Source organism: Anser cygnoides, chromosome 2 (genome assembly GCF_040182565.1).
Source record: "Anser cygnoides isolate HZ-2024a breed goose chromosome 2, Taihu_goose_T2T_genome, whole genome shotgun sequence".
NCBI classification, from domain to species: domain Eukaryota; kingdom Metazoa; phylum Chordata; class Aves; order Anseriformes; family Anatidae; genus Anser; species Anser cygnoides.
Genome location: NC_089874.1, coordinates 84,511,415 through 84,537,639, shown reverse-complemented (window position 1 = coordinate 84,537,639; position 26,225 = coordinate 84,511,415). Strand labels below are relative to the sequence as shown.

Here is a 26,225-nt window from a genome sequence, read left to right as displayed (position 1 = left end):
AATCACGTTAGCTTTGTTAAATTCGTGTTTGTTACTGTTTGATTCTTGTATGATAAAGATTTCTAATTGGTCTCAGTTTATCCATATGTCATCTTTTATTATCAGATTATTTCTCTCATTTGGCCTTCCTTAGTAAATTTAAGGTGCTCTTTTTTTTTTTTTTTTGTCAAGAGTACATCATCTATCATTGCAAACAGAAACATTAATAATACAGCTCAAGCAGAATGTGAAAACACTTGCTCCAGACGATGAAATGGCTACCCTGGCAGAGATTGTAGAGCTTGTTCAGTAAACAGTTCTGTGTTGTTCTGCACTGGAAAATGTTTCTGCGTTTTCCATGAATACGACAGAAATATACCGCCTGCCTTCATAGTGAATAATTAAACAGATTTTTCAAGCAGAATTCAAACGGTCTCACAAAAGGCTTTACAAGCATCAAATGAAATTCAGGCGTTGATGACTTACACTCTGCTTCTGTGCATCCAGCATAATCCTGGCCTTACAGTTAATAAGTTAATGGTATGACTCGTATTTGTAAATTCCAGCTCCACACTAGCAGGCAAGGAGAAAGAAAGCCAGCAGAGCCAGCCTGGATGAGAGATTTGCAGGGCATTGAGAGAACTGCGTTTGCTGCAGTGGGTAGCTCCATGGGTGGGGCTGGGCTGATTCAATATCCTTCAGCTGCTAAAAGGATGGTACTATTCCTGCTGCCTTGCTTCAGGTGTTAAGGTTGTGTTATTTCCTTTATGTGTGTCTGCGTGACTTCCCTCCAGAGCATGTCTGACCCCTCGATGGGACAATTCAGCTCTCTAAGCTACACAGCCAGGAACGAGAGATGGGGTGAGGAAGAAGCTTTTTCTTGGATTGCAGAGCATGTTGAAGTGAGAACTGGTACAAAGGAGAAGGGAAAAGCACCCAGCTGAAAGCAGGAGAGAGCAGAGCAGGCTGTTAGGCAATTCATTCACCTGGTGCAACAGCACCCTGACTCCTGCTGCAGAGAACTCAGGTGATTTTAAACAACGCGTATCGAATCCCACCACAAACTGCAGCATCTCTTAGCAAAATTCCTAAGTCGCAAGATAAAGTTTAGAGTTTGGTGTCGGTCTGAATTACAAGTAACTATCGGATTGCAAGATAGAGCAAGGAGATGCAGGAACAAAAGAAACTGTGGCTAGCAGATCAAAGTCTCTGTGCCTTGTTCTCAGCAACACGCAGGAAATAAGCTATGCTGGCAAGCATGATATCAGCATTTCATTTATACTGATGCTGGAATCCTAGTCATATCTTGATTGAAGGACCTAGAGACAGCAAACGGATTTCGTCTTCTGAGCGATCTTAAAAGGTAGATGCAGCCTGGATGGGGGCAGGAGCCATCTGGCTGCTACCCCATCACATCTGGTGTGCCAAGGGGAAATAATGAGAGGCTGCGTTGTTTTGCCTTTCTCCTTCTCAGTAAATCTGTGCCTGATGATGATCAACATATTTTTCCCTTTCTGGAGTCATTTTGTGACATAATAATGACCATGTTTATTATGGTAACTTTTGGAAGCCAGATGAGGGGGGTTCTGTTTGCCATGTCCTGTATGACTACATAAACACAAATTCCTGACTCTCAGAGGTTACAGTCTAAGCTCACAAAGGAAGCCACAGGGTGTTGGAAGAAATATCAGGTTTGTGAGAAACCAGTTCTTTCCTTAAAAGGAGCATGCTTTGTTTCAGAATTGACAGTGCCCTGAATTGTTCTGTAACGTGATGTTGCTTTACATGCTTATCCTCTCTCCTCTTTTGTTCATGGCCAAACACAAAAATCCAGGTACAAAAACCACAAGCACGGAAGACTCTGCAATGAAACTGCTTTTGTTCATTCATAAAAGCATGCTCCGTGTTGTACTACCTAACCGCCTCTAGTGCCCGCAGTGGGTTGCGATTCTGAAATAAAAATAGATTTTCCTTTATGGCATCTTATTACTAGAATTAAAAATACCTTCACAAATATTCCACCCTCTTGCCAGGAGAAGTAGTCTTACTGCATGTTGCCAGGGTCTAAGCATCGGATTCCAAAGGTGACCTCAGACCGCCTGCATCAGGTGGGAATACTGTCATTATCAGGTAGAAGGCAAACAATAAGCTAATGAACAGAGCATAATCATTCGGCTTCAAACAGAAAGGCTCGAAAAGTCATGTCGTTTCTGATATACGTGCCCCAGCACTACGTGCTATTGCCCCCTCAAAATAAATGAGAATAAAGCCATAGGCTCGCTGGGTCGGTCGTGCATGCTCGAGCAGCTTTCACATTTGTATGTTTGCAATTCTATTTCAAACAATAGGAAATTACAGACAGACATTAAAATGTTCCAGGATTTCTGTTGCCTCCCTTGTGCAGCTCATTTCCAAGGCTCTGCGGTTGCCTTGGAAACTGGGAAAGGTGGAGGGCTTGGTTCAGCCTGGGAGCCGGCTGCAGAGCTGCAGGCAGAGGTTGGGCTGCAGGGGGGCACATGGGCGTTCCTCTGCACGGGCACTGCAAGTGTAGGAGTGGGGCATTTTGACTTTTATTTGCAATTCTGAGCACCCTGGTGAAGCTAGACTGAAAAATGCGATAGGGAAGTGTCGCATCTATTTAAATGCCGTTGATGGCTAAGATCTTTTGCAGTGTTTGTTTGCCTAAAGGTAGGATTCTAAGTTGACATTTAAATAATTGACATTTAATTTGTGTGTTCATGGATGCTCAGCACGGCTACAGAGGAGGGAACTTATTAGACACATAAATGTGAACCTCACTTTAGGTACTCATTTTTAAAACCTGGAGCTACACCCCCCCAAAACCAGCAAGGACCTACAAAGAAACCAGTGTTATAGCATCTATGAATTCAGTATTTTCCTTTTAGAAGCTCAAAATCCTTAATGGCATAACAGCTAAGCTCTAGGAAGCCACTGTGTGCATGTGGGAAGAAGGCATGTCGGGGAGTGTCCAGGTACCTTCAGGTGGGGACTCAGAATGCTTAAAGCTGCTGCTTTGCAGATTGCCAAGAATACCTTGGCACCCCAAAAAAAAATCTCTTAAATGCTTGTGTGAATCCCACAGAGAAGCCAGGAGGGGCAGCTCTATTGCGGTTCCACCAGTAGTGAGAAGATGTAACAGCCTACTGCTGCCTGAAAGGGCAGGCTGTGCCTGTGCACAGCGCGTAGAAATGCGTATGCACGAGTTGCGTGAGCAGTAACAAAGACTGCCTGTGGGTAAGTCTTGCAGAAATGTGTCAATGGCAAATACAACAGCCAGGATAGAAAGAACACAGAATTCAAGGAAAGTTGATGAAAAGATCTCAGTGCTAGCACAATTCTGGATATTTTTGTGGTCGCAAAAGCAGTAGTACATAATTCCACGTGTAACCAAGCTTAAGCCAGTCCATGTTGATGACATTTCACAGCAGCTGAGGTTTCTGCACTATGGAAGAAAAAGAGACATGGTTTGTTTGCACGTCAATTCACCAGAGCAAACTGAAGGCTGCTTTTGAAAAATATCCAAAGTATTTTTCCAAGGTCACAGCAGCCAAATGCAGGGCAGAGAAAATGTTAATGATTTACCACATTAATTATTAGCAGCTCACATTTGCAAAATTCCAATGTTTTTGTAGCTGTTATAATTTTAATTTAACATTACAGTGCGCTGTGGCACTAGGACCAGTAAACCATTGATCTGATGTTACTGGTCAAACACCTCAGTCCCACTCCTCCCTGCCTTTCACAGAATCACAGAATCGTTGAGGTTGGGAGGTACCTCTGGAGATCACTGAGTCCAATCCTATATTTAGCCCATCAGGGTCAACTAGAGTGAGGTTGGACGGGGCTGTGTTCAGTCAGGCTTTGAGTATCTTCACGAATGGAGGCTTCACAACATCTCTGGGCAGCCTATAGCAGTGCTTGACACCAAAAAACAATTTTCCTATGTTTAAGTGGAGTCTCCTATATTTCAGTTTGTGCCCATTGCCTCTTCTCTTGTCACAGGGCACCACCGAGAGAAGCTTGGCTCTGCCTTCTTTGCATCTTCCTTTCAGGTATTTATACACACTGGTAAGATTCCCCTGAATCTTCTCCAGGACAACCAGTCCCAGCTCTCAGCCTCTGCTCATATGACAGATCCTCTAGTCCCTTAACCACATGCGCGGCCCTTTGCTGGATTTGCTCCAGTATGTCCATCTCCCTCTGGTACTGGGGAGCCCAGAATTGGATCCAAAACTCCAGATGCGTCTCACCATGGCTGAGTAGAGTGGGAGGATGCTGCTGAACATGCTTGCAGCAAGGACACACTGCTGGCTCATGTTCAACTTAGTGCCCACCAGGACCCCCAGGCCCTTTTCTGCAAAGCTGCTTTCCAGCTGGTGCTTGGGGTGATTCCTCCTCAGGTGCAGGACTTTGCACTTTCCCCTTGTTGAAATTCATGAGGTTCCTGCCAGCCATTTGTCCAGCCTGTCAATGTCCCTGTGGATGCCAGCACAACCCTTTGATGTATCCACTCAGCAAACTTGCCAAGGGTGCGCTCTTCTGCTGCTTAATGCCATTAAGTCATTAAGATGTTGCACAGTGTTGGCCCCAGGGTCAGTCACTGGGGTGCACCACTAGTGGCTGGCCTCTGAGCTTTGTCTTGATCTCAAGCCCTTCAGCCTGGCAGTTCAGCCAGTTTTCACTCCTTCCTCTTGTCCATTTATCTAGGCCACACCTCAACAGTTTGCCTATGGGGATGTTATAGGAAACAGTTCAAAAGCCTCCACAAAATAAACAGTGTTCACTGCTCTTCCACCTTCTATCAAGCTAGTCAGGTTATTGTAGAAGGCTATGAGGTTGGTCAGGCATGACTGCCTCTCTGTAAACCCATGCTGACTAACACCAATCACCTTCTTGACCCTAACATGTTTGGAAATGGTTTCCTGAAGAACTGATTCTGCCACCTTTCTAGGAATTGAGGTGAGGCTGACTGGCCTGTAGTTCTCTAGATCATCCTGCTTGTCCCTCTTGAAGTTAGCAGTGATATTTGCTTTTTTCCAGTCCTCGGGAACCTCTCCCAGTTGCCATAACCTTTCAAGGATTACCAGCAGTAATGACATTGACCTATCATTGTACTCTAGGACAGCATCTCTATATTCCTTCTGGACCCTACTATCACCTCCTATATGTTTCCTTTCTATGTCTGTGTTTAGTCAGGAGCTCCTTATTTGTCTACCCAGGCCTCCTGGTGCCTTTGCTCGATTTTCTTTTTGTCAGCATGGACCATTCTTGAGCTTGGAGGAGGTGATCCATGAAAGTCAACCAGTCCGCCTGGACCTTTGTTCTCTACAGGATGATCTCCCATGGGATTCTTCCTCTGAAGGAGGATAAAATCTGCTCTCCTGAAGCCCTAGGTTGTGATCGGGCTATTTGCCTCGTTCCCTTTCTCTCAGGATCTCGAACTCCACAATCTCATGTTCACTGCAGCCCAGGTTGCCCCAGCCTTCGCAGTCCTCACCACTTTTTCCTTGTTTATAAGAAGCAGGTCCAGCAGAACGTCTCTCTTTTTCCATAATATATCAGTAAGTTACCATTAATTTGCTCCCCAGCCTTCCTGCTTTGCTTGCACCCTGCTGCGTTAACCCTACAGCAGATATCTGTGGGGGGTCAACGTTCCCCTTGAGGATGACGGCCTGTGAATGTAAGGCTTCATCTGGCCGTCTGAAGGTCTCAGCCATATCTTCCTGACCAGAAGGCGTACAGCAGACACACACCCCATAGCAGATATCGGTTTGCCCACTGATACAGACCGTTTAGATCGACCCCAGCCGGCTCATCACCCACCCTGCTGATCTCTCCCACAAAGGGCAACTCCCCTGCGCCTTCCCGGCCCGTCCTGCCCACAGCCCCCACGGCCCCCGGCTGTGTGACACCCAGCACCCCTCCGCGGCGCAGCCCGAGGCCGCCCCCTCCGGCCCTACCCCCGGGTACCCGCCCAGCCGAGCAGGTGAGGTAAGGCCCCGCCCCCTGCGGCAGGCCCCGCCCCCCGCGCCATCCCATTGGCTGTTGGCGGTGTCCCCCCGCCCGATAACCCACGGGACGTCACGCCAGGGGGCGGGGCCGAGCGGCCGCTTTAAGGCCGGGCGCGGGGCGCGGCCGCCGCAGCCCGGGCGGGAGGGAGGCGACGGCGGAGGGCGGGAGGCAGCGGCGGGGCGGCGGCACCGGCACCATGCGTGAGATCGTGCACATCCAGGCCGGGCAGTGCGGCAACCAGATCGGCGCCAAGGTACCGCCCGCTCCCCCGGGGGCAGCGCGGGCGGCGGGGGCAGTCCCCGGTACTGGCAGCGGGACTCGGTCCCCAGGCAGGCAGACAATGGGAGGGCGTCAGGGCGGGGGGGCGCGGGCATTGTGTTCGCTGCTTAATTGCGCCGCTGTTAATGAAGCTGCTGGAGGAGCTCGCCCTTGCGCGGGGTGCGGGTCGCTCCCAGGCAGCTGCTCAAGCACGCTAGGGAGTGGTCGGGGCTGCACGGGCTGCGCTGGCGGCGTGATTGGCACCGGGCAGCTGCAGGGGGAGCTGCCATTTTGCGAAATTTTTCTCGCAGTTCTGGGAGGTGATCAGCGACGAGCACGGCATCGACCCCACCGGCAGCTACCACGGGGACAGCGACCTGCAGCTGGAGAGGATCAACGTCTACTACAATGAAGCTGCAGGTAAGCCCGCCTGCTTCCTCAGGCACCCCAAAATAAACCGGGCAGGGATGCCAGCTCGTTCTTGGAGATGGAAAAATTCCTGAGCAGGCTGTCATCCACCACTGACTGTAAAGAGCTTTGTTCTCAGAGGAGCTCCGATAGCGCCGTACTTCTGGTCTAGACAGGGTGTCTCTCCAGTGAATCCTGCAGGGGGGCTGGGGGGAGCCCAGCGGTGCCCTCGTGGCGCTGGCTGCTGCCCACGGGGCTGTAACACTGGCACCGTTCCCTCCCGCAGGTAACAAGTACGTCCCCCGTGCCATCCTGGTGGACCTGGAGCCCGGCACGATGGACTCGGTGCGTTCCGGCCCCTTCGGGCAGATCTTCCGACCAGACAACTTTGTCTTCGGTGAGTAAGTGCATGGAGAAGCACTATCAGACCACGAGCAGTCAGCTCACGAAAGCTCAGTGCAAGTGACCAGGGTGGGGCTGGATCCCTGCAGCAGGCTTGGGATGGGAGCAAGGGCTGATCCCCCTGGGGCAGGAGAAGACAGATCTCACTTCCTCAAGAAGGCACTAACGCAGCACCTTGCTTCTGGCACCTGCAGGACAGAGTGGGGCTGGCAACAACTGGGCCAAGGGGCACTACACTGAGGGCGCCGAGCTGGTGGACTCTGTGCTGGACGTGGTGAGGAAGGAGTCGGAGAGCTGCGACTGCCTGCAGGGCTTCCAGCTGACCCACTCGCTGGGCGGCGGCACCGGCTCGGGCATGGGCACCCTGCTCATCAGCAAGATCCGCGAGGAGTACCCCGACCGCATCATGAACACCTTCAGCGTCATGCCCTCCCCCAAGGTGTCGGACACGGTGGTGGAGCCCTACAATGCCACCCTTTCTGTGCACCAGCTGGTGGAGAACACGGACGAGACCTACTGCATCGACAACGAGGCCCTGTACGACATCTGCTTCCGCACCCTGAAGCTCACCACTCCCACGTACGGGGACCTCAACCACCTGGTGTCGGCCACCATGAGCGGCGTGACCACCTGCCTCCGCTTCCCTGGCCAGCTGAACGCCGACCTGCGCAAGCTGGCGGTCAACATGGTGCCTTTCCCGCGGCTGCACTTCTTCATGCCGGGCTTCGCCCCCCTGACGAGCCGTGGCAGCCAGCAGTACCGCGCCCTGACGGTGCCCGAGCTCACGCAGCAGATGTTCGACTCCAAGAACATGATGGCCGCCTGCGACCCCCGCCACGGCCGCTACCTGACAGTGGCGGCCATCTTCCGCGGCCGCATGTCCATGAAGGAGGTGGACGAGCAAATGCTCAACGTGCAGAACAAGAACAGCAGCTACTTTGTGGAGTGGATCCCCAACAATGTCAAGACGGCCGTCTGCGACATCCCGCCGCGCGGCCTCAAGATGTCCGCCACCTTCATAGGCAACAGCACGGCCATCCAGGAGCTCTTCAAGAGGATCTCGGAGCAGTTCACGGCCATGTTCCGCCGCAAGGCTTTCTTGCACTGGTACACCGGCGAGGGCATGGATGAAATGGAGTTCACCGAGGCTGAGAGCAACATGAACGACCTGGTCTCAGAGTACCAGCAATACCAGGATGCCACTGCTGACGAGCAGGGTGAATTTGAAGAGGAGGGAGAAGAGGATGAGGCTTAAATCCCCCATTACCAAAAGAACTTCTGTAAAGCTGGCATGCATACTGAATGACTTTCTGATAGTGGTGGTAAAGCATGTTATTTAGATGCTGTGTACCCAATTAACCTCTCAGCACTTGTAACTTTGACAGATTTCTCAGTGTAACAGTTCTGAATCCAATTTATTACAATGTTTTTTGTCCTTTAATGTTAAAAGCACATAAAGGCATGTATTCTAGACTCTGTTTTCTGTCTTTCTTAACACCTCAATTGGACAAAGAACAGATGTTCAGTCAGTGTGTTTGAGAAGAATTAAGTTTAAAGGCAGTTTAGAAATCTAGCAGCACAAAGGTGTGCTCTGATCCATGGAGGCTTACATATTCTCAAGATGAATGCTTCTCATGCAAATTTTTCCTGCTTTTTCTTACAGGACTCAAACACACCTAACCTGAATATGGAAAGTCAACTAAACAGTGTAAGGACACATACATCTAACTTACTTTACGGTTTAGGTTACAGTAAGAAATCTTCCACTTGTCTGTTGAAGTCCTCTGCAAAACGCAGGTGTAGATTATGCTTTCCTTCTGGCATCAGGAGCAATCTTAAAAAAGGGGGAAAAAGCACATGCTGAGTATGTCCTACATTCTGGGAGCACAGGTAATTTAACTGTTTTTATTTTCCCTCGTTCTTGGTTACCCAAGTCAAAAAATTAAGTAACGCTAAAGTACTGTTCCCACGTATGTGGTGTTCAGAATGTCAACTACATCAACAGGCATACTACTTGCCTTACTCTGGGGAGGATAAACTATGCTTAAAACCATTTTCTTCTGTCCCAGACCCAGTTTCTAGGAATGTTTTTAGTGGTCTGTGAAGATTGTGACATTCTGAAATTCAGTTGAGAAGTTTTGTCTTCTGAAGGTATGTCAAGCACCTAAGCTGCTTTGCCTCCTTCAGAGAACACTGGCTGTCCTAGACAGGGAATGCACTGAACAGGTTGCTACAGAAACATATTTCATGACACTGTTCAAACTTGGTTGGCATTTGAATTTTCTCATCTTTCTGCTACAAGACAAATTCAAAACTAATGCCATCCATTCATCTTTTAAAGTAGAAAGGGATGACAACTTCTGCAGCAGAATTTTAACTTAAGATGTAAAAAAGTGTTTAGAAGAAGAACCTGAAGATTAAATCTTTAGGCTCTTAATGCTGATAGGAGTGAATGGGAAAAACCTTATACCTTTGGTATGTACTTTTTACAAACCCAAAAAGAAGTGTTAAATTCTTTGTTCTACCACTTACTAAGCTGTTTCAACAGAGCTAAAGACATTCTTGATTGATACTTTGTTGCCTTTATAACATATAAGTCCTACTACAGTGAGGGTAATCATTCTTTTAGTGGTGATAAAATTCTGCTTTTTTTATCAGAAAGAGCAGTAGTATGGACCTATTTGGTTCCTCTACCACTTCTGCCTGAATTTCATTGTCTCTTTCTTCAAAGACAAAGCAATATACAGATATACAATCCTACACCACTATGAATGGTTTTTGCTACTGCTGTTAGGCCTAATATGACCTAACTCTAGCCATACAGTGCAAAAGCAGGATGATAGCACACATGACAGAAATACACAATGCTACAAATAGCAAATCGTTTTCTACTTTACAAAGGAAGAGAAAAACCAAGGCAGGAATAGCAGATGTTCAAAGAGTGTTACTGGAATTTAAAGTCTTTCTGCTTTACAATGGAAGGTTTCCTCTCTGGTGCAACAAGAAAAAAGGGGAGGTTTGCCTAAGTATTTTCTGCATATTTCTGAGAATATCACCATTAATTCCATTTCTTATCTGGTAAATACACATATGGGAGAGCACTTCAGCACAAAGACATAAAGACCAGCATTATGTTTTATCATATGGCAACATCTAATGCTTTCTTTTGTGGCTTTTCTTCCAAAAAAGCTATCTGATCCTTGTCTAGTTTTTATTATGACATGCCTTAGCACCTAGAGCGTTTTTGAGCTCAGTGAAATCTAACAGAATAACAAGTCTTATAAGCAGGGCATATGTGGGCGTCACTAGCTGGCTGACATTGGAGAAAAAAAATGCTTGCATGCGATTGTTCTCTTGTTCTTATCTTTCCTGTGGAATGATACCTTTTTATGAATGGCAGAGTTGACTTTGAGGTAAATATATCACTCAATTTTTCACAGAGATGACACCTATAACGGATTCCTACACTCTATTCATAAAAATGGGTTCAGTTCTCCTAATTCTTTTCTCTAATGCTAATCAGCGCTATCTGTTATTGAGTAGTAATAGAACTCTTGAATTCATGTGCAAATGTATGAAGAAAACTCAGCTGGTGGAATCCCAGCTTTTTATGGGAAGCATTCCGGATTTTCAAAAAGGAGCAGATGTTGCCTCAAGACTTTTTGTTTATGGAGTAATATGTGAGCATAGTTGTACAATTTGTCATTGAACTTTTCTGAAATACACTAATAATTCCTGGCACAGTTTAAAAAACAAATCTTTGAGGTTGTAGTTCACATCAACAAGGAAGAGCAAAGATCAGTATCCTCTGCTCCTCTCCAATAACCAGTAGTCTTGTCCCATTCATAGCATCTGAATTCACTGCCCTAGCGAATGGGACAGAAGTTAGGTATCTCACAACATAAGGAATGTAATGGCCATAACAGAGAAAACAAATTTGCTTATTTCAGTAAGTATTAGAAAGTGGATCTGTGTGAGAAATGGGAAGAGAAAGAGGACCTTATGTGGCTTCTCCTGGAGAAAAATAGGAAGGTGCTTACTGAAGCACTGATACTTCTTTGTTTCTTACTTTTTATATAACAAGAAAGGTCCAGCTACACTGTTCGCATCATAAGCTGCTAGGGAAATTTAGAATAGTTCCATCTGTGACAGAGAAGACTTGTCCAAATGCTTTTTTTTTTTTTTTTTTAACATTGTGGATTTGAACTTCCTTTCTTCAACAACGATTTAGAAACACTCCATCACAAAACTTACCGGGAGCCTTTGATGTGCTTCTGAATGTATTCTGCATGATAGCGTGGAACCAAAGGGTCTTTCTCACCATGAATTATAAAAGTGGGACATTTAATGAGAGGCAGCAACTGTTGGCAGATATTACCTAGGGAGAAAATAAATGAAGGTTATACTTCGTCTTAAAATAGTGTGAAAGACTGAAACTGCTTCTGTAAAGGATTGTGAAAACTCAGGTTCTAGCTGTTGCCTTACCTTCTGGATAGCATGCAATTATTCCACAGAACAATATAAATAGGGCTATAACATTTCTTTCACTAAAGTACTATGCAAGTACTGAAATTTGCTTAATTAACGGACATTAACACAAATGGATAGAGCAAATGAAGTTAATTGTCCCATGTCCCCAGTCTCTTGTACCCAGGCTCGCTCTCTCTTTTTTTTTTCTTCTTTTTTATCTTAGCATCTTACTGCCTTCATGCTACATTTTCTTATGGTGGCTATCTGTTTCCAAGACTTGCTACTTTTATCAACAAGTTAACTTAGGTTGTACTTCTGCCTGTTCCACCTTCCAGACCCCTTGCTGTCAGCAATAAATAACCATTTAATACAAATTATACTAAAACTATTCAAAGGTTGTTCTTCCTGCACATTCATTTTACAGAACTTCAATAATAATTTTATACTTACTAGTCTTAAATCTTAGTAGAAGTAATTTTAATGCTTTTCATTGGAGACTTTTCTATTTTTCCCCTTTTTTTACCTCATCACATAGTGCCACAGTTTCCATACTCTTTGGCTAACTTCCCACGCTCCTGCAAGGGAATCTATGCGCAAAGCATACTTGATGTGTTTTATGTTCCATTTATCCTTGAGATAGCTTTATGTCCCATTTGTAGTTTTCTCCTTGCAGTTACCAAGAGCTGCACAGTTAATATTTGTGCATGCATGTCTTCCCTAGCTCTTAAGTCATCCATGGTTTCATAGAGTTTTCCCAATTGCTTGGTTATTTACCTTCTCTTAGTTTGCAGTTATAACCCTTAAATATTTTCATTTAGAACTTTGTACTCGTGGTCATCAAATACCTGCACAAATGTTGACTGTTTCAGAACAACTAACAAACAAATTTAAGTTATTTACCTAAGGTCATGGTTGGCAGTCAAACTAGGAAATAAAACTGTTCTATTCTACAACCACTACATTATGTTTACTCTAATAACACATAACAGCAAGAAGAATTTTGAATTTTGCAGCTTTATGAGCTTACTCAGTATTGATAAATGTTGGTACCCTCTAAAAGTTTATTTCTTGTACAAGTTCATACTAGAAGCTGTTAGGGCAAATAATCTGTTCTTTGAAAAGTACTTGAGTTGTTGACGAACAAAAGTTTTGTTGTCCTTTTATCTCTGATTTGTTTTTCTCTTCTAATGGCTTTTACTAACCCCTTTGCTTGTATTCACCACAAATAGCCTTTTCTGCAGTGTTCCTTAACTTTGATTCAAAGGTCTGCTTGTATTCTAAGTCACCCTTCCCAAGTTAATCATGGAAAAATTGCAGTCTGACGGTAGCTAATCATTTTCAGCAAATGTTAGTCTTCTCCCAAGAGCTGACCCAGTTACAGCATCTGGATAATTCAGCTCCTTGTTACATGTCTCTGGGTGGCTTCCATTTCACAGTCGCTCCACCTCATAGTGTTTGAAGCATGTGCAGACAGTAAGAGGATGCCACAGCCAGTGTTTCATGGGCTTGGGCTTTGGATTTAAGAATAAACAAGTTTTAGGGAGATACATTCTAGAAAGGATAAAACGAAATGATATCACAGTTTGTTACAACTCTCTAGTGAGAGAAATTCTAGTACCATGTTGCTGATGCATGGGGAATCTTGATGAAAAAATGTGAAAAAATATTTTTCCCTTTAGCACCTGCTGTCTGTTAATGTATATCACCTCCTGTCTTTCATTAGGAGAGTTGCAGGAAAATATATTTAAGAGAATTACAGACTTCTTGTTTTATACACTATGCATTTCGGCTTTGTCAAATTGAAGGCAATCTTCCTGTGAATTAAAACAGAACTGCAGGTTATTACTCATGGTACCCTTGGTTGCAAGGGCTATGTAGAGTAATTGGAGAAGTCTTCAGAGAGAAACATTCAATAGTGATTATACTGCTTGGTTTAACTATTCTTTTTGGATTTGAAATGCCCAAGCTGTGCCAATAGTATTTTTTTAATATTTTGTTGGTTCTGAGTTCTCAAAATCTGAACTTCCTTCTTTTTGTACTCATCATTTGGTACTACTTTGAAAAAGTGGTTCAGCTACTGCTCACACCAACTCAAATGAACACACCTCACTTCTGGGATATCTTAATGTCACCAAGATGCAGTGCTTAGATGCTGAGAAAGTAGAGGAGAAAAAAGGTTGAGTAGAATCCCTCCTGTTCAGTCTGCACAAAAGCAATGATTTAATCATGTAGTTTTGTGCTGGAGCAAGAGAAGGGACTCATCAGCTAACTATTCCCATAAATGCTTTCTCCTCCTGTACCTTGCTGGTTCTGTGAACCATCTAAAAAGTAATTGCTTTATTCCTAAGTGTGAGTCAGGCACAGCTTTTAAAGCCATATGCAGAGGCCTTCCTTTCCTGGCTGCCAGGAATACTGCTAGATTTTTATCCAGAACAGTCTGCTACTATAATTGCTTCAGATTAACACTGTAAGTGCCTTACCATCTGACTTTTCAGCAAAGCTGGATATTCCATCTACCCAAGCCTCACAGGTTTTTGCAAAGTATTCATGTCCATACATCTCTTCCAGTGGTTTCTTAACCTTTTCACTCCACTTTGAAACATCTCGGATACCTATATAAAATAACATTGAAGTATGTTAGGACCTTTCCTGATAAAACCCAGTACTGTCAACATCCAATACGAGTAACTTTTCAAAGACGACTGCAGATATGAACTTAAAACTTGAAACTGCATTCAATGGTTTTAAATAATTCTTAGCATGGAAAGGGTATAAAAAAAGGGGTAGTTTTATTATCTCTGCTGTGATCTTTCTGAGTTACAAAAGACTATCTTATGTTCACATGGGGAAAAATTATATATATGTAGAAGAACACAGTCCTACAATTTCTGTTTTTTCTTTTTTTTTTTGAGGGCACGCAGAAGATGAGCTCAAGGAGGTACCTTGCGTACCTTGTAGTAATCTTGTGTATAAAAAGGAGACTATTTTTGTAACACTGTGCCAGAGCTAGCAGTTCTTTTCTATATCCTTTAGCCTTTTGCTTTGGTTTATGGATGGAAGTTCTTCCATGGTTCTTACCAGTATTCAGAGGAAGGAAGCTCTTACTAAGGCATTCCAGCAGGCTGATGTCATGGTACATTTGCCATAGTCTTAGAAAAAAACAAGCAGCTCTACTTAGTAGAGCCCCATGACTCATGGCATACTGGCTACAGTTGTACAAATAATCTGACATTCTAGTTATTTGTCAGCTTTACTTATTTTTCCCCTAAAATTTTAAATACAGCTCACAAACCAGATATCCACAAAGGTGACGTTCACTAAACTGTGTTTCAGTTGTACAGCTTTTCATCAAGAAAGCTCAAAACAACATTGACAAAGCAAAGAATGCTAAAAGAGATCTAAAAAGTACTGAATCATTCAACAGTAATATATGCCAGTAGCAAAGCTTTTAATTGGTTTCAGATGGAAAATAAGGAAAGAAAGGAGTTTGCAGTTAATTAACAAGCAGAACCTGTCCAGCCAAATGAGCAAGGTAGTACTGATTGAAAGTGGTGTTTTGAAACATCTGATTGGTAACCACCAGGAAATGAGTGTGATCATCCCAGGCTAGCTGTCACTGAACAGCTGTTTCCCTTACAGAATGTACTGTTTTATCCATGCAGCCATCATTACTTTAAAAAGATGGTAAGAAGAAAGCCAAACCTTGATAGGACATAGATACCAAAAGAACGCCTTTCTCTCTTACCAAACCCTCTGTTGTAGGTGAGGTGCACTGATGGGCTTTGCAGAAGGCTTGCACTGCTCCTTCAGGAGCCCTATCACCCAGAGAGAGATGTTGAAAGCACCAGTCCACAAAAAGGCCAAAAGTCAGCACTGTTGCAGGCACTAACTGCAGTCCTTCTAAAGTAAGACTTATTTTTTCTATTGGCTCATTCTGACTGATGTGTATTTTGTAATTATTATGTAATAAAACCTCTGTACATATAAGAGCATGTAAAGAACTGAAGTAGCACTTTTACAAAGCTTAAAAAAAAACCCACACAACTACTGCTACTACTAATGATAATGAAAATGCTTTAGTACAGGTGATGTAAGTACACATGTACAATACATACACGAGTAATTTAGCTGAAGCCAAACAGATTCCACAGCTGGTATAAATCAAATGCCAATCACTTCAATTAAATTTCAATTAAATTACGATCAGTTACATTTGTTGAGAGGCTGAATGGTTAACTCTTTTTATTTCTAATTTCAGAAGTAAATAAGGTTCATTTCTGAGTTCTAGCACTGCTGTTTTGCTTTAGAGTAGCGAATGGTCAGATTTTGTTTTACTTGAGTGTAATAATGATCAGAAATATGGTGTTTATTTATTTTGGAAAGGTTTTGTAACCACAGTAATTAACTTGAAAGGAATGCAAATTAGAAAGGCATCCTGGGATGTTTACTTGAATGATTAATTTGCTTCCTTTGCTCAAATGGTAAGTTATGAAGTTGTTTTCTTACTGACCATGCGTTACATAGACACTAGAGGCAAAAGCTGTTATGTGCTAGTCCAATGATTTTCTGTGGACCTTGTCTAAGTGTTGTGCAAGATATGACAAAGTAAATCAAATGTGGGGTCAGTAGGATTATTTGGAGTTTATTTTTAGGAATTTGTTAAAGCAACAAAAATCTTACCTTCTGAAAATGACTGACAAGCTATTATAACTTATGCTTTTTAGCAGCTGTTGATGAGGCCTTCTTAATTCCGCTATATTACCCTTGGAGTAATTGTTGGGCAATTTCTCCCTATGATTTTAATCTATCCCTATAGTTAGCAACTTGGTGAATTTTGTGTCTTGTTTTGTTATGTCTTCAACTGCATCCCTACTTAGCGGTAGTGTGACTGAAATCCTTAGATCAAGATGAGATGAAAATAATTTTTTTAGGATATGATATTCCCCTACCCATTCAGTTTATACGTACCATTATAAATTCTCACGTCCTCTTGAGTAACGCTAGCATTTGCTCCCCAGACAACCAACTTGTGGATAAGAGCTGGATACTTTGCGGCTGCGATGAGTGCTGTAATACCACCATCACTCCATCCCAGCAAAGAGAACTTCTTGAATTTCAATGCCTTGATTTGTACAAGAAAGTTATATGAAAAATATCACTTGGCTTTACTAGCAAATATCAAGAATTTCTTGAAAACTGTCTGTACAGATCTAGACACAACACTGCATAGTTGAGCTATAGTTAGCTTACAGCTAGCTAGAAAATATAGATTTTCCTTCTATACAAAAACAAAACAAAAAACATAGGTCAAATATTTGGAAAATAAGAAGTTATACCTGCCCTTCCATATTTCCATGGCTGTTTAAGGAAACAAACATCAGTCATATTAGATTTCTGCTACATTTAAGAAGCCCTCTTGAAATTAAGAAATGTTTATTTAGAATAGATAGTAAAGACCTTTTCAGAAAGCCTGACAGTATCAAGAATGTGTGAATTCTCTTTGTATAAAGTTGGCAAAGACTATCACAGTGTGGGATGGTATGTAATCCAAAATCAAGATGAATTTAAGAAAAGTTTAAGATTTAAAAAAATGGAATCCAGTGATCTAATTTACTTATGCTAGCTGTTTGCTTTTTTCTTTAATAAAATAAAAAAGGGAAAAAATCTGCTGAGTAATGACCAAAATATGCTTAACGTGTTTGTTACAGGATTGTATTGAATTTACGTGCCTAATCCACATTTTCTGAAGCATATAACTGATGAACTCATGAAATCAATATGGATGAACTAATTTTAAGTTTTAGTTCATCATGAATTCCAGTTCAAAGCACTGATATTGCAACACCTCCTTCTCATAAAGGAAGGCTCAGAGCAAAAAAAAAGTCAACCAAAACCTTAATTCATTCTGACCTGTACACCGCTTTCCACTCAGAATTCAAAATTCTCATTTGCTCACATATCCAAGATCTGTGGTAGAGGGCAACAGCAGTGACAGGAGAGAGGATTTTGTGTATATGATGTTCAGCGGGCAAAAGGTGAGAAAGATAAAGGCATTAAGGAACAAATTCACCATTTTTACAGGAATGAAATTTAGTGGTTAAGAAGTATTCGATGTTTTGCATGTAGGAGTCTGAGTTTGCGAACTCTTTAGGAAACAAGCATAACCAAGGGTTTCAAAGTTGTTGGTTTTTTTTTGGTTTTTTTTTTTTTTTTCCCCCCCCAAAAATTACAGCTTTTTAGATGTCATCAATGAAGATATTGTAGTTGTGAAGGAAAAAGAGGAAGTTAGTTGAACAAGGTGTTTTGGTGCTCAGTGTTTTGCTGTTGGAAGTCCCATCCTGCTTTCTTTGGACAGAAGAAAGCAAAAACACTGGAAATCAGAGAAACAAAAGAACTACACAGAGAGGAAAAAGTAGTTTATAATCTGGAAGCTTACTCTTGCTTGTAAACTTGAAGCTCCAGTGAGGCATAGCCTTATCAGTTGAGTTGATACCTGGCAAACTTCTATTGCTATCAGGCTTTTCTGGTTTTGGCCCCTTCCTCACTACTAGGTTTACTGTAGTGTTGGTCAATACTCAATTTCATCTGACTAAGCCATAATTAGCAAACAGAAAAGAAATAAGGCAGGGTAAAGAAAAGGACATATTAGGTAAGATCTGACAGGAAGAAAAGGGAGCCTGGAATTTTAGTAGCTGACCTTGGCCTGCTCAAAAATTAGTTATCTGTGATCAACTTTAAGTATTGTTCTGCTAAGTGTTACTGGTGTCTTGGCAAGCTTCAGGGGTTGGCAGCAGTGCTTACAAAGCTCATGTTTTTTTTTTGCAGCTGTTCTCCTAGCACCAACAGCAACGCATGGATCTCAGAGTTGGCTGATGGGCGGAATAGACTACTAATTTTTTTTCTCTGTCTTAAGTTATTTGTCAGTGCGTCAGCTGAGATATATTTGCCTCCAGTTCTGTATTTCTCTCATTAACTAGCCATTATCTTGATGCATACTTTGGGTTGTCTCAGGATTCCTTCCAGCATGAGGAATTTCTTATCCCTTGTGCTTTTCAAAAAAAAATTAAAAACCAACAACAATGTGATGTAACAGGCATCTTGGATATGGCATGCATGTTTGTTTGCTTTAATCTTGGACTACTTACAGCACAGGCTTCTACTTAATACTGGCAATAACCTGAGAGCTGGTTTCAGCTCCTCGATTCCGTGGGTGATTTTGTGCTCTCTTTACCCCATAGGGGAACAAAATCTCTTTTGAAATCATCTCCTCCATCAAGGTCTGTGTGAAATGCAATTGAAAGATCATGCGTGCTGTGACAAAAATAATTTATAGCAGTGCAATGTAATATCACTCAGTACTATGTACTTTCATTGGATCACAGGAATTATGCAATAAATAAGGGCTGCAGTTGATTTACCAAAACTGGGAGAAGCCCAAATTCATACTTTCATTTGGACAGTAGATCTTCAGCGTAAGTACCTCTTCAATATCAATAGAGTTTTCATAATGATAACTTTTAAGGCTATGGGCCTTTGCTGGGCTTTTCTTACAGACTGGGATGGAGCACAGCAAAGCAGGCTTATTGCATTATACTCCTTTCATTTCACACAAACTCCTTGACAGAACCCATACAGTGATAAACAGCACTGTCATTTGCATCGAGGTGCAAAATACTCTTCAGAATTTCAGCTTTTGTTATTTTGTCAAAACCTTGCAGCAGCCACAGCTCCAGCAGAGGCACCAGAACCTGGAAGAGCCTAGAATAAAGGTTCTGAAGGCCCACCTATACAGATGGATTTTCTGTCTGTGTGCATGCAAAGCATACATCATAAAGCCCTCTGCAGGAGTTATGATTTTTTTTTTTTCTGGAAATCCTAGCTGGGATGATTCCTTTGGATTTGTGCTATCCTTTATATGCTATGCTAAAATAGAATCAAGTTACCCATGCTTGGGAAGACTTTAATCATTTGTTGTTATATGCTCACATCAATGAACATCTTCAAAAATAACAGGATGCCACATCTCATTTGCTTTGGCAGCTTTAAAGATTGGTAGGCTGCTGTCCTGTTTGCACGCTGCATGGTTACATGCTTTCTGAGGACAGCTTTGTTTTCTGTTTGGCATCTATTAGTATTTGAACAGAGGCAGGAAAGGGGGTTACAACCATTTAAACAGAAAGTTTGTCACCTATCCATGGGAGCAGCTTTATTTTCTTTGTTAGTGTAGCAGAAGAAATTGGTGACTTACTGTGCAGAGAGATTGCTTCTATGGTTAGAGGGCACAATTGTATCTTAATCCCGATTCTGCTGTCAGACTGATTTTGTTTCACCATGCAGAATATGGCTGCATTTCCAGTTTCATATGGTTCTGTAAGGTTACTGCTCGTTACAGAAATACATTTGGATTCACTGTCTGAATCTTGTCTCATATTTTTGGAATTTTAATGTTCTGCCAACTTTCTTAACATGGCCAATGAAACTGTATAGCTTAACGTAACAAAGCCCAAATATTAGGTAAAACTAAACCAGAGAATAGTGTTAGCACTTACAGGATGGAATAAAAGCAGAACTTAGGAATAAATATTTCTCCATCCTGTAGGATTTTTTATTTCAGCTTTAGGTCATATTCTTTATAATATCAATAGCTCTGTTATTAAGAGCTGTTATGATCACAGGAACCCTTCAATTTCCCACAAAATTTATTTCAGTAATAGGCTGTAAAATGCAAAGTGTCAGCTTAGTTTTCAGAATCAGATGTTTCTTGCAATGGATTGCTCAAGGCAAAATGCCAAGATTCTATTAGCTAGAAAAATTTCTAAGAACCTTTCACTACTGTAATCCCTTCCAGTCAAATCACTTGGCATAGGCTTTGTTCTTTTTATATAGTTCACCTAAACTTACATGGTCCTTGGCTGTAAACCTCTAAGGGCAGGGTTCTGGAATAAAAATGTATTGCTTTATAATTAATCCCCGCTGCTGAACCTCTGTGTATATTGCAAAAGAAATGGAAGAAGAAAATATTTTCCAGAACAGCGTGTGTTTGCCCAGTTTTAAGCCTTCATTTGTGTGTTCTTTTGCATAACTTGCTATCTGTTGGAAACAACACATAACAGTAGGAAAACAGATTTTAAATATATACGGAGAAATAATAAAATCTGAGAACAGATTTACCTGCATAAGATCTACAGCATCTTTTGCATCCCTCTCAAAGAAATCTGGAGGAAAGTCTCGAGATGGAGGGATGGACTGTCCATATCCCCGAGGATCCCAAGCAACAATTGTGAAAAGTTGCTTATTCATAGACTTAAGCTGTGGTCCAAAATCTGTTTGACCACTCCCTGGAAAATCATAATTTTTCAATTAAAGTAACCACCATAACACTTCTATAGCATGCATATGCTAAATGGAAACTGGGGAAACTTGTATCTTAATTCTAAAAAAAGAGGCTATCCATCAACTGAAATACCCTTTATCTCTAATTGTAACTAAGCATTGCAACTCTCAGAAAGTACCATAACAAAAATCTTTAAAAGTATCTGTGGTGCACTGAGAGCAAACTATTTCTAGTAAGTATGTAAGCTTACCAAAACTGTGCTCTGCCTGGATGCTCTGAAAGAGTACCTTAAACTGATTCACCTGGAATTAACTGGGGTAGGGGCATATCTTTAACAGATTTAAACCAGTAGCATGATCATTGCTGTTCATCTGGCCAGCACAGAGGAAACTGTGGAAGGGGAGGAATACACTGACTCTAGCTACTAAATTGTGATCTATAGGTAAAAAGCATTTTGAGAGACAGTTCTCATTTGATGAAACACTTCAACAAAACTGTACAACTTTGGGTGCTTGAAGCTGAGCTTTAAATACTTGTCCTGAGATGAAAACAGTGACACAAAACCCAGAGAATTCTAGCTTCTGATTTTTCTAATATGTTTGTTGCCAAAAAGAGTCAAATAGATTTTTTTTTTTCTCATGCAGAACTGTTTCTTTTATCAATGGCTCTGACTTTCAAAAGATTAAAAAAAAAAATGAAGTACTCCAGTCTAGAAAATGCTGTTGCACTAAGCTATCTATGAACACTAGGAGGAAGCTAAGAAGACTGCAATTTTTTTCTCATTTGGATTATGGTCATGTGGTAACAATATTGCACTACTTGACTGAAACCTGTTCAGCACTAATATAAAAATATTCAAAGGATGAAAATTGAATATCAAGTTGGTTATTTATCATTATATTAAAATGGCTGTGCAAGGGCTAAATGCACTGCAAAAATCAAGGGGAAAAAAAAGCTTGTGTTAATTTCAAAGGGTTGTTATCAACAGCATTGATCTCGATGGACAGATATCGTGTAGCTAGCAGAACCTGCTGTCCAACTCTAAATGTCATTGAGAGTTTTAATGATGTTGCCCTGAATAACCAAAACATGGAAATGCATTTTTAAGCAAAAAGGAAGTCTCAACCAGGCCTTTTTCACTATGATAATAAACTGCAAGTGCTGCATTATGTCTATTAATTCAATTGGAATGCACCTAGTTTCTAAAAATGCATGCATCCATCAGTTGTGTAACAAATACAGTTGACCCGATTCTTCCCTCTCTCCCCTCCCACCCCCATTACTTTGCACCTTCTGTAGCTATTTGCCACTTATACTGGACACTCACTTTGCACAGTCAAATCCAGAAGGTGTGAGTGACTATGAAATAGTCACTATTTATGGATGTATAAAAGGTGCCTGGTGAGATAAATAAAGTCTTTAAAAACAGTTAACTGGTTGCAATTACTCTGCATTATCCTATCTTTTGTATGTGTAGGAATTTTATCTTTTAACAGCAATGCTCTATAATCAGGTGCTGAACATATTACAAAATAGTATTGTATGTTCTAGCATGAATGGTAAATGAGGTGGTTGCGCCACAAAGATAAGACAAAATCTCCAGACCTAGCATTCCGGGAAGCAGGAGAACTGCATGGCTTCCTTCTCCCGTTTGCTGATAATGCAAGTTGACTCCGTTCACTTGGATTTTGGCGGATGTTATTGAAGTACTAGGAAAGGGAAGAGAAAAAGGAGAACATTGAGACAGCTAAGTCTCATTACTACATGGACATTAAAGGAATATAGAATACTTACTTTTTCTAGACATGAAAGACAATACAATAAAATTTAAATAGGTCGCTCACCCTTTCACAGATGCACAGAAGACTAAATACAAAACTTGACAGGAGCATAGATGTATTCGGTATGTCATCACTATATAACATTTGCACTTGTATTTCACAAATACAGTTAAATGAATTAAGATAAAGGAAAAGAAAAAAAGAACTGTGCAACAAGGGGAACACAAAAGCATCTTTACATGGCTACGGTAATGTGGTAAAAGAGATATATTACAGAGGAGAAACCTCCTGCTGCTACAGAGTAACTTTCGAAATGGCTGGTGTTTACTTTAGTACTACTGAACTAGACTTCTCTGTCTGCCAAAGAAACCACCAATTATTGTTACAGTTCCTCCTGTAGGAGGTCTACATGAGAAACACCTTGCAGGGAGATGAGGGTGATATTTCTGCCACTGTAATACTTAATTGGAAAATAACGCATGACCAAAAATCCCTGCCCACTAAAGAAGTATTCTAAATGGAAAAATGTGAACTGGCAAGATTACAGGGACTGACCACACGGGACATCATGCTGAAATGCCTACGTTAACCTTTTACTGCAAAGCAAGATGTACAAATGCAGTTAACCTGAGATACCGTTTCTGGATACAAATACCTAGTGAGAATGCTAGAAGTAGCATATATTGAAGATATTATCTTAACAGTATAAATGACTGCATCTGATCTCCTAAGCGAGTTTGTATCCAAATGGTTGCCAGACATCTTTTCACCAACCTAACTAATTTTATCTAGAGGTAGTAATATGATATAAATTTTGCCTTTTGGTTGCCTAATGTTTAACCCCCGTTTCCTGCACTTCTCAGTCTAAATAGATTATTCTTCCCCCATGAATTCAATCAGTGTGAATGAACTTCACATGCTTACTTACAGAAAAGCTGCTTCCCACTGTTACATGTAACAACAGTCTCTATTCCATGCCATGCACCATACAACTCACTAAAAATTCAGTTTTAGCAAATAAATTCTGATTACAGCAAGTAAACACAGTCCCACCTGTATTAAACTTCAAATGATGGATTAAAAGTAATAAATACCACCAATTTACGTATTCCTCAGAAAGGGAATGACCAATAGCTGGTGAACTCAAGTTCCCAGTACATAAGTGGCAGCAGGCTCACAGAATGTGTGCGACATGAAGCCATACGGGTTCTACGTAAAATCTGGGTCTGTGTAACACAGCTAACCATGCCACGTGCCTAACTATAAGCAGTGACTTTGCAGAATGGCATCAGGTCTTTGTACCTGGGCAGATCTAACTTGAAAACTCGAGTACAAATCTAGACCCGCATTTCAAGAATGTAGCTCAGACAAAGAAACTCATTGTGTCATTGTAACTTCAGGGAGTTTTGTTGAATTGTTATGCCAATATGATTCAATGGAGTAGTTTGACTACCATTTTAAACCTTCTTTAAGTCCACGTACTGCACCTGATATGGCTATATACTTCACAACATATATTCTCAATGTAGCATTCAGATATACCTTCTCCTTCCCTTTTTGAATATGAGTTTTGCCTTTTTCTAAAAGAGGATGTTTTGTTATTTTTTCCTTAATATACCATATTTTAATTTGTGATTCAACAGGTTATTTTATCACAGTTCTCACCATAAAAAGTGAATACCTTGCTCTTAATGATTTTTATAGAAATGTGATTTATTTTTTTGCTTCTGATTATTAATTGCCAAAAGCAGGTCCAGATCCAAACAAAGCAGAAATATTCATCACACAGTTACCATTTTTTTTTAAAAAGTAACCAACATGTAGTTTTCATAGACAAGGGGTATATATTCTAATTTCATGATTCAGATAGCATTAGATTTTTTCCCCAGCTCTACTCTTTTACCTTTTTCAGGATTAATTATTAACATCGGGAGCTCAGGAATTTTGCTGAGTTTGTGAGGCACAGTTCTTGGATCTCACTTCAATCCAATGAAACTTGGGAGTTTCACATACAGTGTACTTTCAATACTTTCTGAACATATGTATATATATATATATGAAACTGCCCTGGAAGTGGCTATTCCTAAAAGACTTGGTCTTCCCCACACCAGGCTCCTGTGAGTCTGAAATCACTTCAGTATGGTTGTCACCGTGATGACTTTGCTTCTACACATTTTTTTTGTAAAGACTGCATCGTTGGGCATAATCATGTTCGTGGAAGCAATGCTAAAAACCAAAACAAGCAGAAAAGAAAACCAAACCATGCTGTAACTGAATGAGTATAGTTAGAGCTTGTAGCCCTGCGGAGCGGTGGATACGTGCTGCCTGCCTTCAGCAAGGCGTTAGGGATGCAGAGCCCGCAGGCCTTGCAAGGCGCCCCGCTGCACCTCATACTCTGTAGGAGCGCACCTTGGTCTGGGCGCTACCTTTCTGTTCCCGCTGGGCTGTAATGCAACTTAGTCTTTATTTGTGTGGGGGGAAAAAAAATGGTGTAACGTCTCTTTTCCTTAACAGGATTTGTAGAGTAAGCAGTATTACTTGGCTGTTAATCCTCCTCCTCCTCGTCCTTCTTTTGTACTACCTGCAGGAAAGACGGTGTCCGCAGGTACTAGGGAAGCGTTTCTCCTTGCGTCCTGCCATGCAGGGGGAAAGGGGATTGCAGAGGGAAGGCGAGACTGGTGAGAAGGGGCTGCAGACCCCTGCCACAGCTCCTTGCAGTATAGAGAAAGCAGCTAATGGCTCTTCCCAGCCGAACAAGCCTCCCCGGCGACCTGCAGCAGCCCTTTCCTCAGGGTGCTACCAGCGTCCCTGTTGTCACCCCCACCTTCCCAAACCTAGCACTCACCCCCCTTTGCTAAAACACCTTGCCCACCGCCACCGGGACCCCTCGCTGCCACCCACCCCTGCCTGTCAAATGTCACCTTCCCCAACCCCCGCTGCTCTCGGCCACCGGGCCGGGGGGCAGGAGGAGGCTGTATTATTATATTTTTTTTTACCCGTAGGAGGCGGCCGGTCCCCGGGGCGTGAGCGGCACGGAGCGGGGGGACAGCGGCAGCAGCAGCGCCCGCAGCGCCCTGGCGGCGCTCGGCCGAGCCATTTTGGCCGCCGTTGCCGCTCCGCCTCCCTCCCTTCCCCCTGCCCGCCCTCGGTGGCCGCAATGGCGGCTCGGCCCGCCCTCCCCTCAGCCGCGGCCAGCCCCGGCGCCCAGCGGCGGCGCCTGCCGGGTGTGTGGGGGAATGGCGGCTCCGAGCCTGTGGGGGCGGAGGGGGCTGTGAGGGGAGAGCTGAGGAGCCGAGCCAGGCCTGGGGCAGAGCCAGGAGCCACGACCTCCTGGGCAAAAGGGGGTTCCTCAAGGCAGGTCAGCCTCGCACGGTTCCTCCAGCCCGCTGGGAGCTCAGTGACTGTCCCCAAAGTGAATAATAACGTCAGCCTTCTCACCCCATTGCTTGTGTAGGACCAACAAATCTTACAGGTGAACGACAGCCATAGCAAATGCGAGTGCAGAAAGGGATTAACTCAACTCTGTGAGCATACTGGTTCGGTTTATCCCCTGAGCAGAT

General features: G+C 42.6%; 2 protein-coding genes across 5 annotated transcripts; one reads left to right on the top strand and one right to left on the bottom strand.

Annotated features, from left to right (window-relative positions):
- Positions 1-72: 72 nt before the first annotated feature.
- On the bottom strand, positions 73-25,818 carry BPHL (biphenyl hydrolase like). Of its 4 annotated transcripts, XR_010829510.1 has the most exons (9): positions 25,662-25,818; positions 22,490-22,593; positions 20,722-20,888; positions 16,519-16,672; positions 14,031-14,162; positions 11,335-11,458; positions 8,814-8,914; positions 1,985-2,078; positions 73-919 (listed from the first exon to the last, which is right to left on the bottom strand). XR_010829510.1 is itself a non-coding variant. In XM_066992550.1 (8 exons), the coding sequence occupies exons 1-7, from the start codon at positions 25,760-25,762 to the stop codon at positions 8,827-8,829; spliced, it is 870 nt and encodes a 289-aa protein (XP_066848651.1). In that variant the 5' UTR covers positions 25,763-25,818; the 3' UTR covers positions 73-2,078; positions 8,814-8,826. The 4 variants fall into 4 exon arrangements, 3 of the variants coding, with proteins under 3 accessions (XP_066848651.1, XP_047906164.2, XP_013049024.3); XM_066992550.1 differs by having other exon boundaries at positions 73-2,078; XM_048050207.2 differs by lacking the exons at positions 73-919; positions 1,985-2,078 and adding an exon at positions 3,325-3,442.
- LOC106043858 (tubulin beta-1 chain) lies at positions 6,107-8,553 on the top strand. The gene is made up of 4 exons (XM_048050205.2): positions 6,107-6,265; positions 6,582-6,690; positions 6,965-7,075; positions 7,275-8,553. Exons 1-4 carry the CDS (start codon positions 6,209-6,211, stop codon positions 8,333-8,335), a joined length of 1,338 nt encoding a protein of 445 aa, XP_047906162.1. The 5' UTR covers positions 6,107-6,208; the 3' UTR covers positions 8,336-8,553.
- Positions 25,819-26,225: the final 407 nt, after the last annotated feature.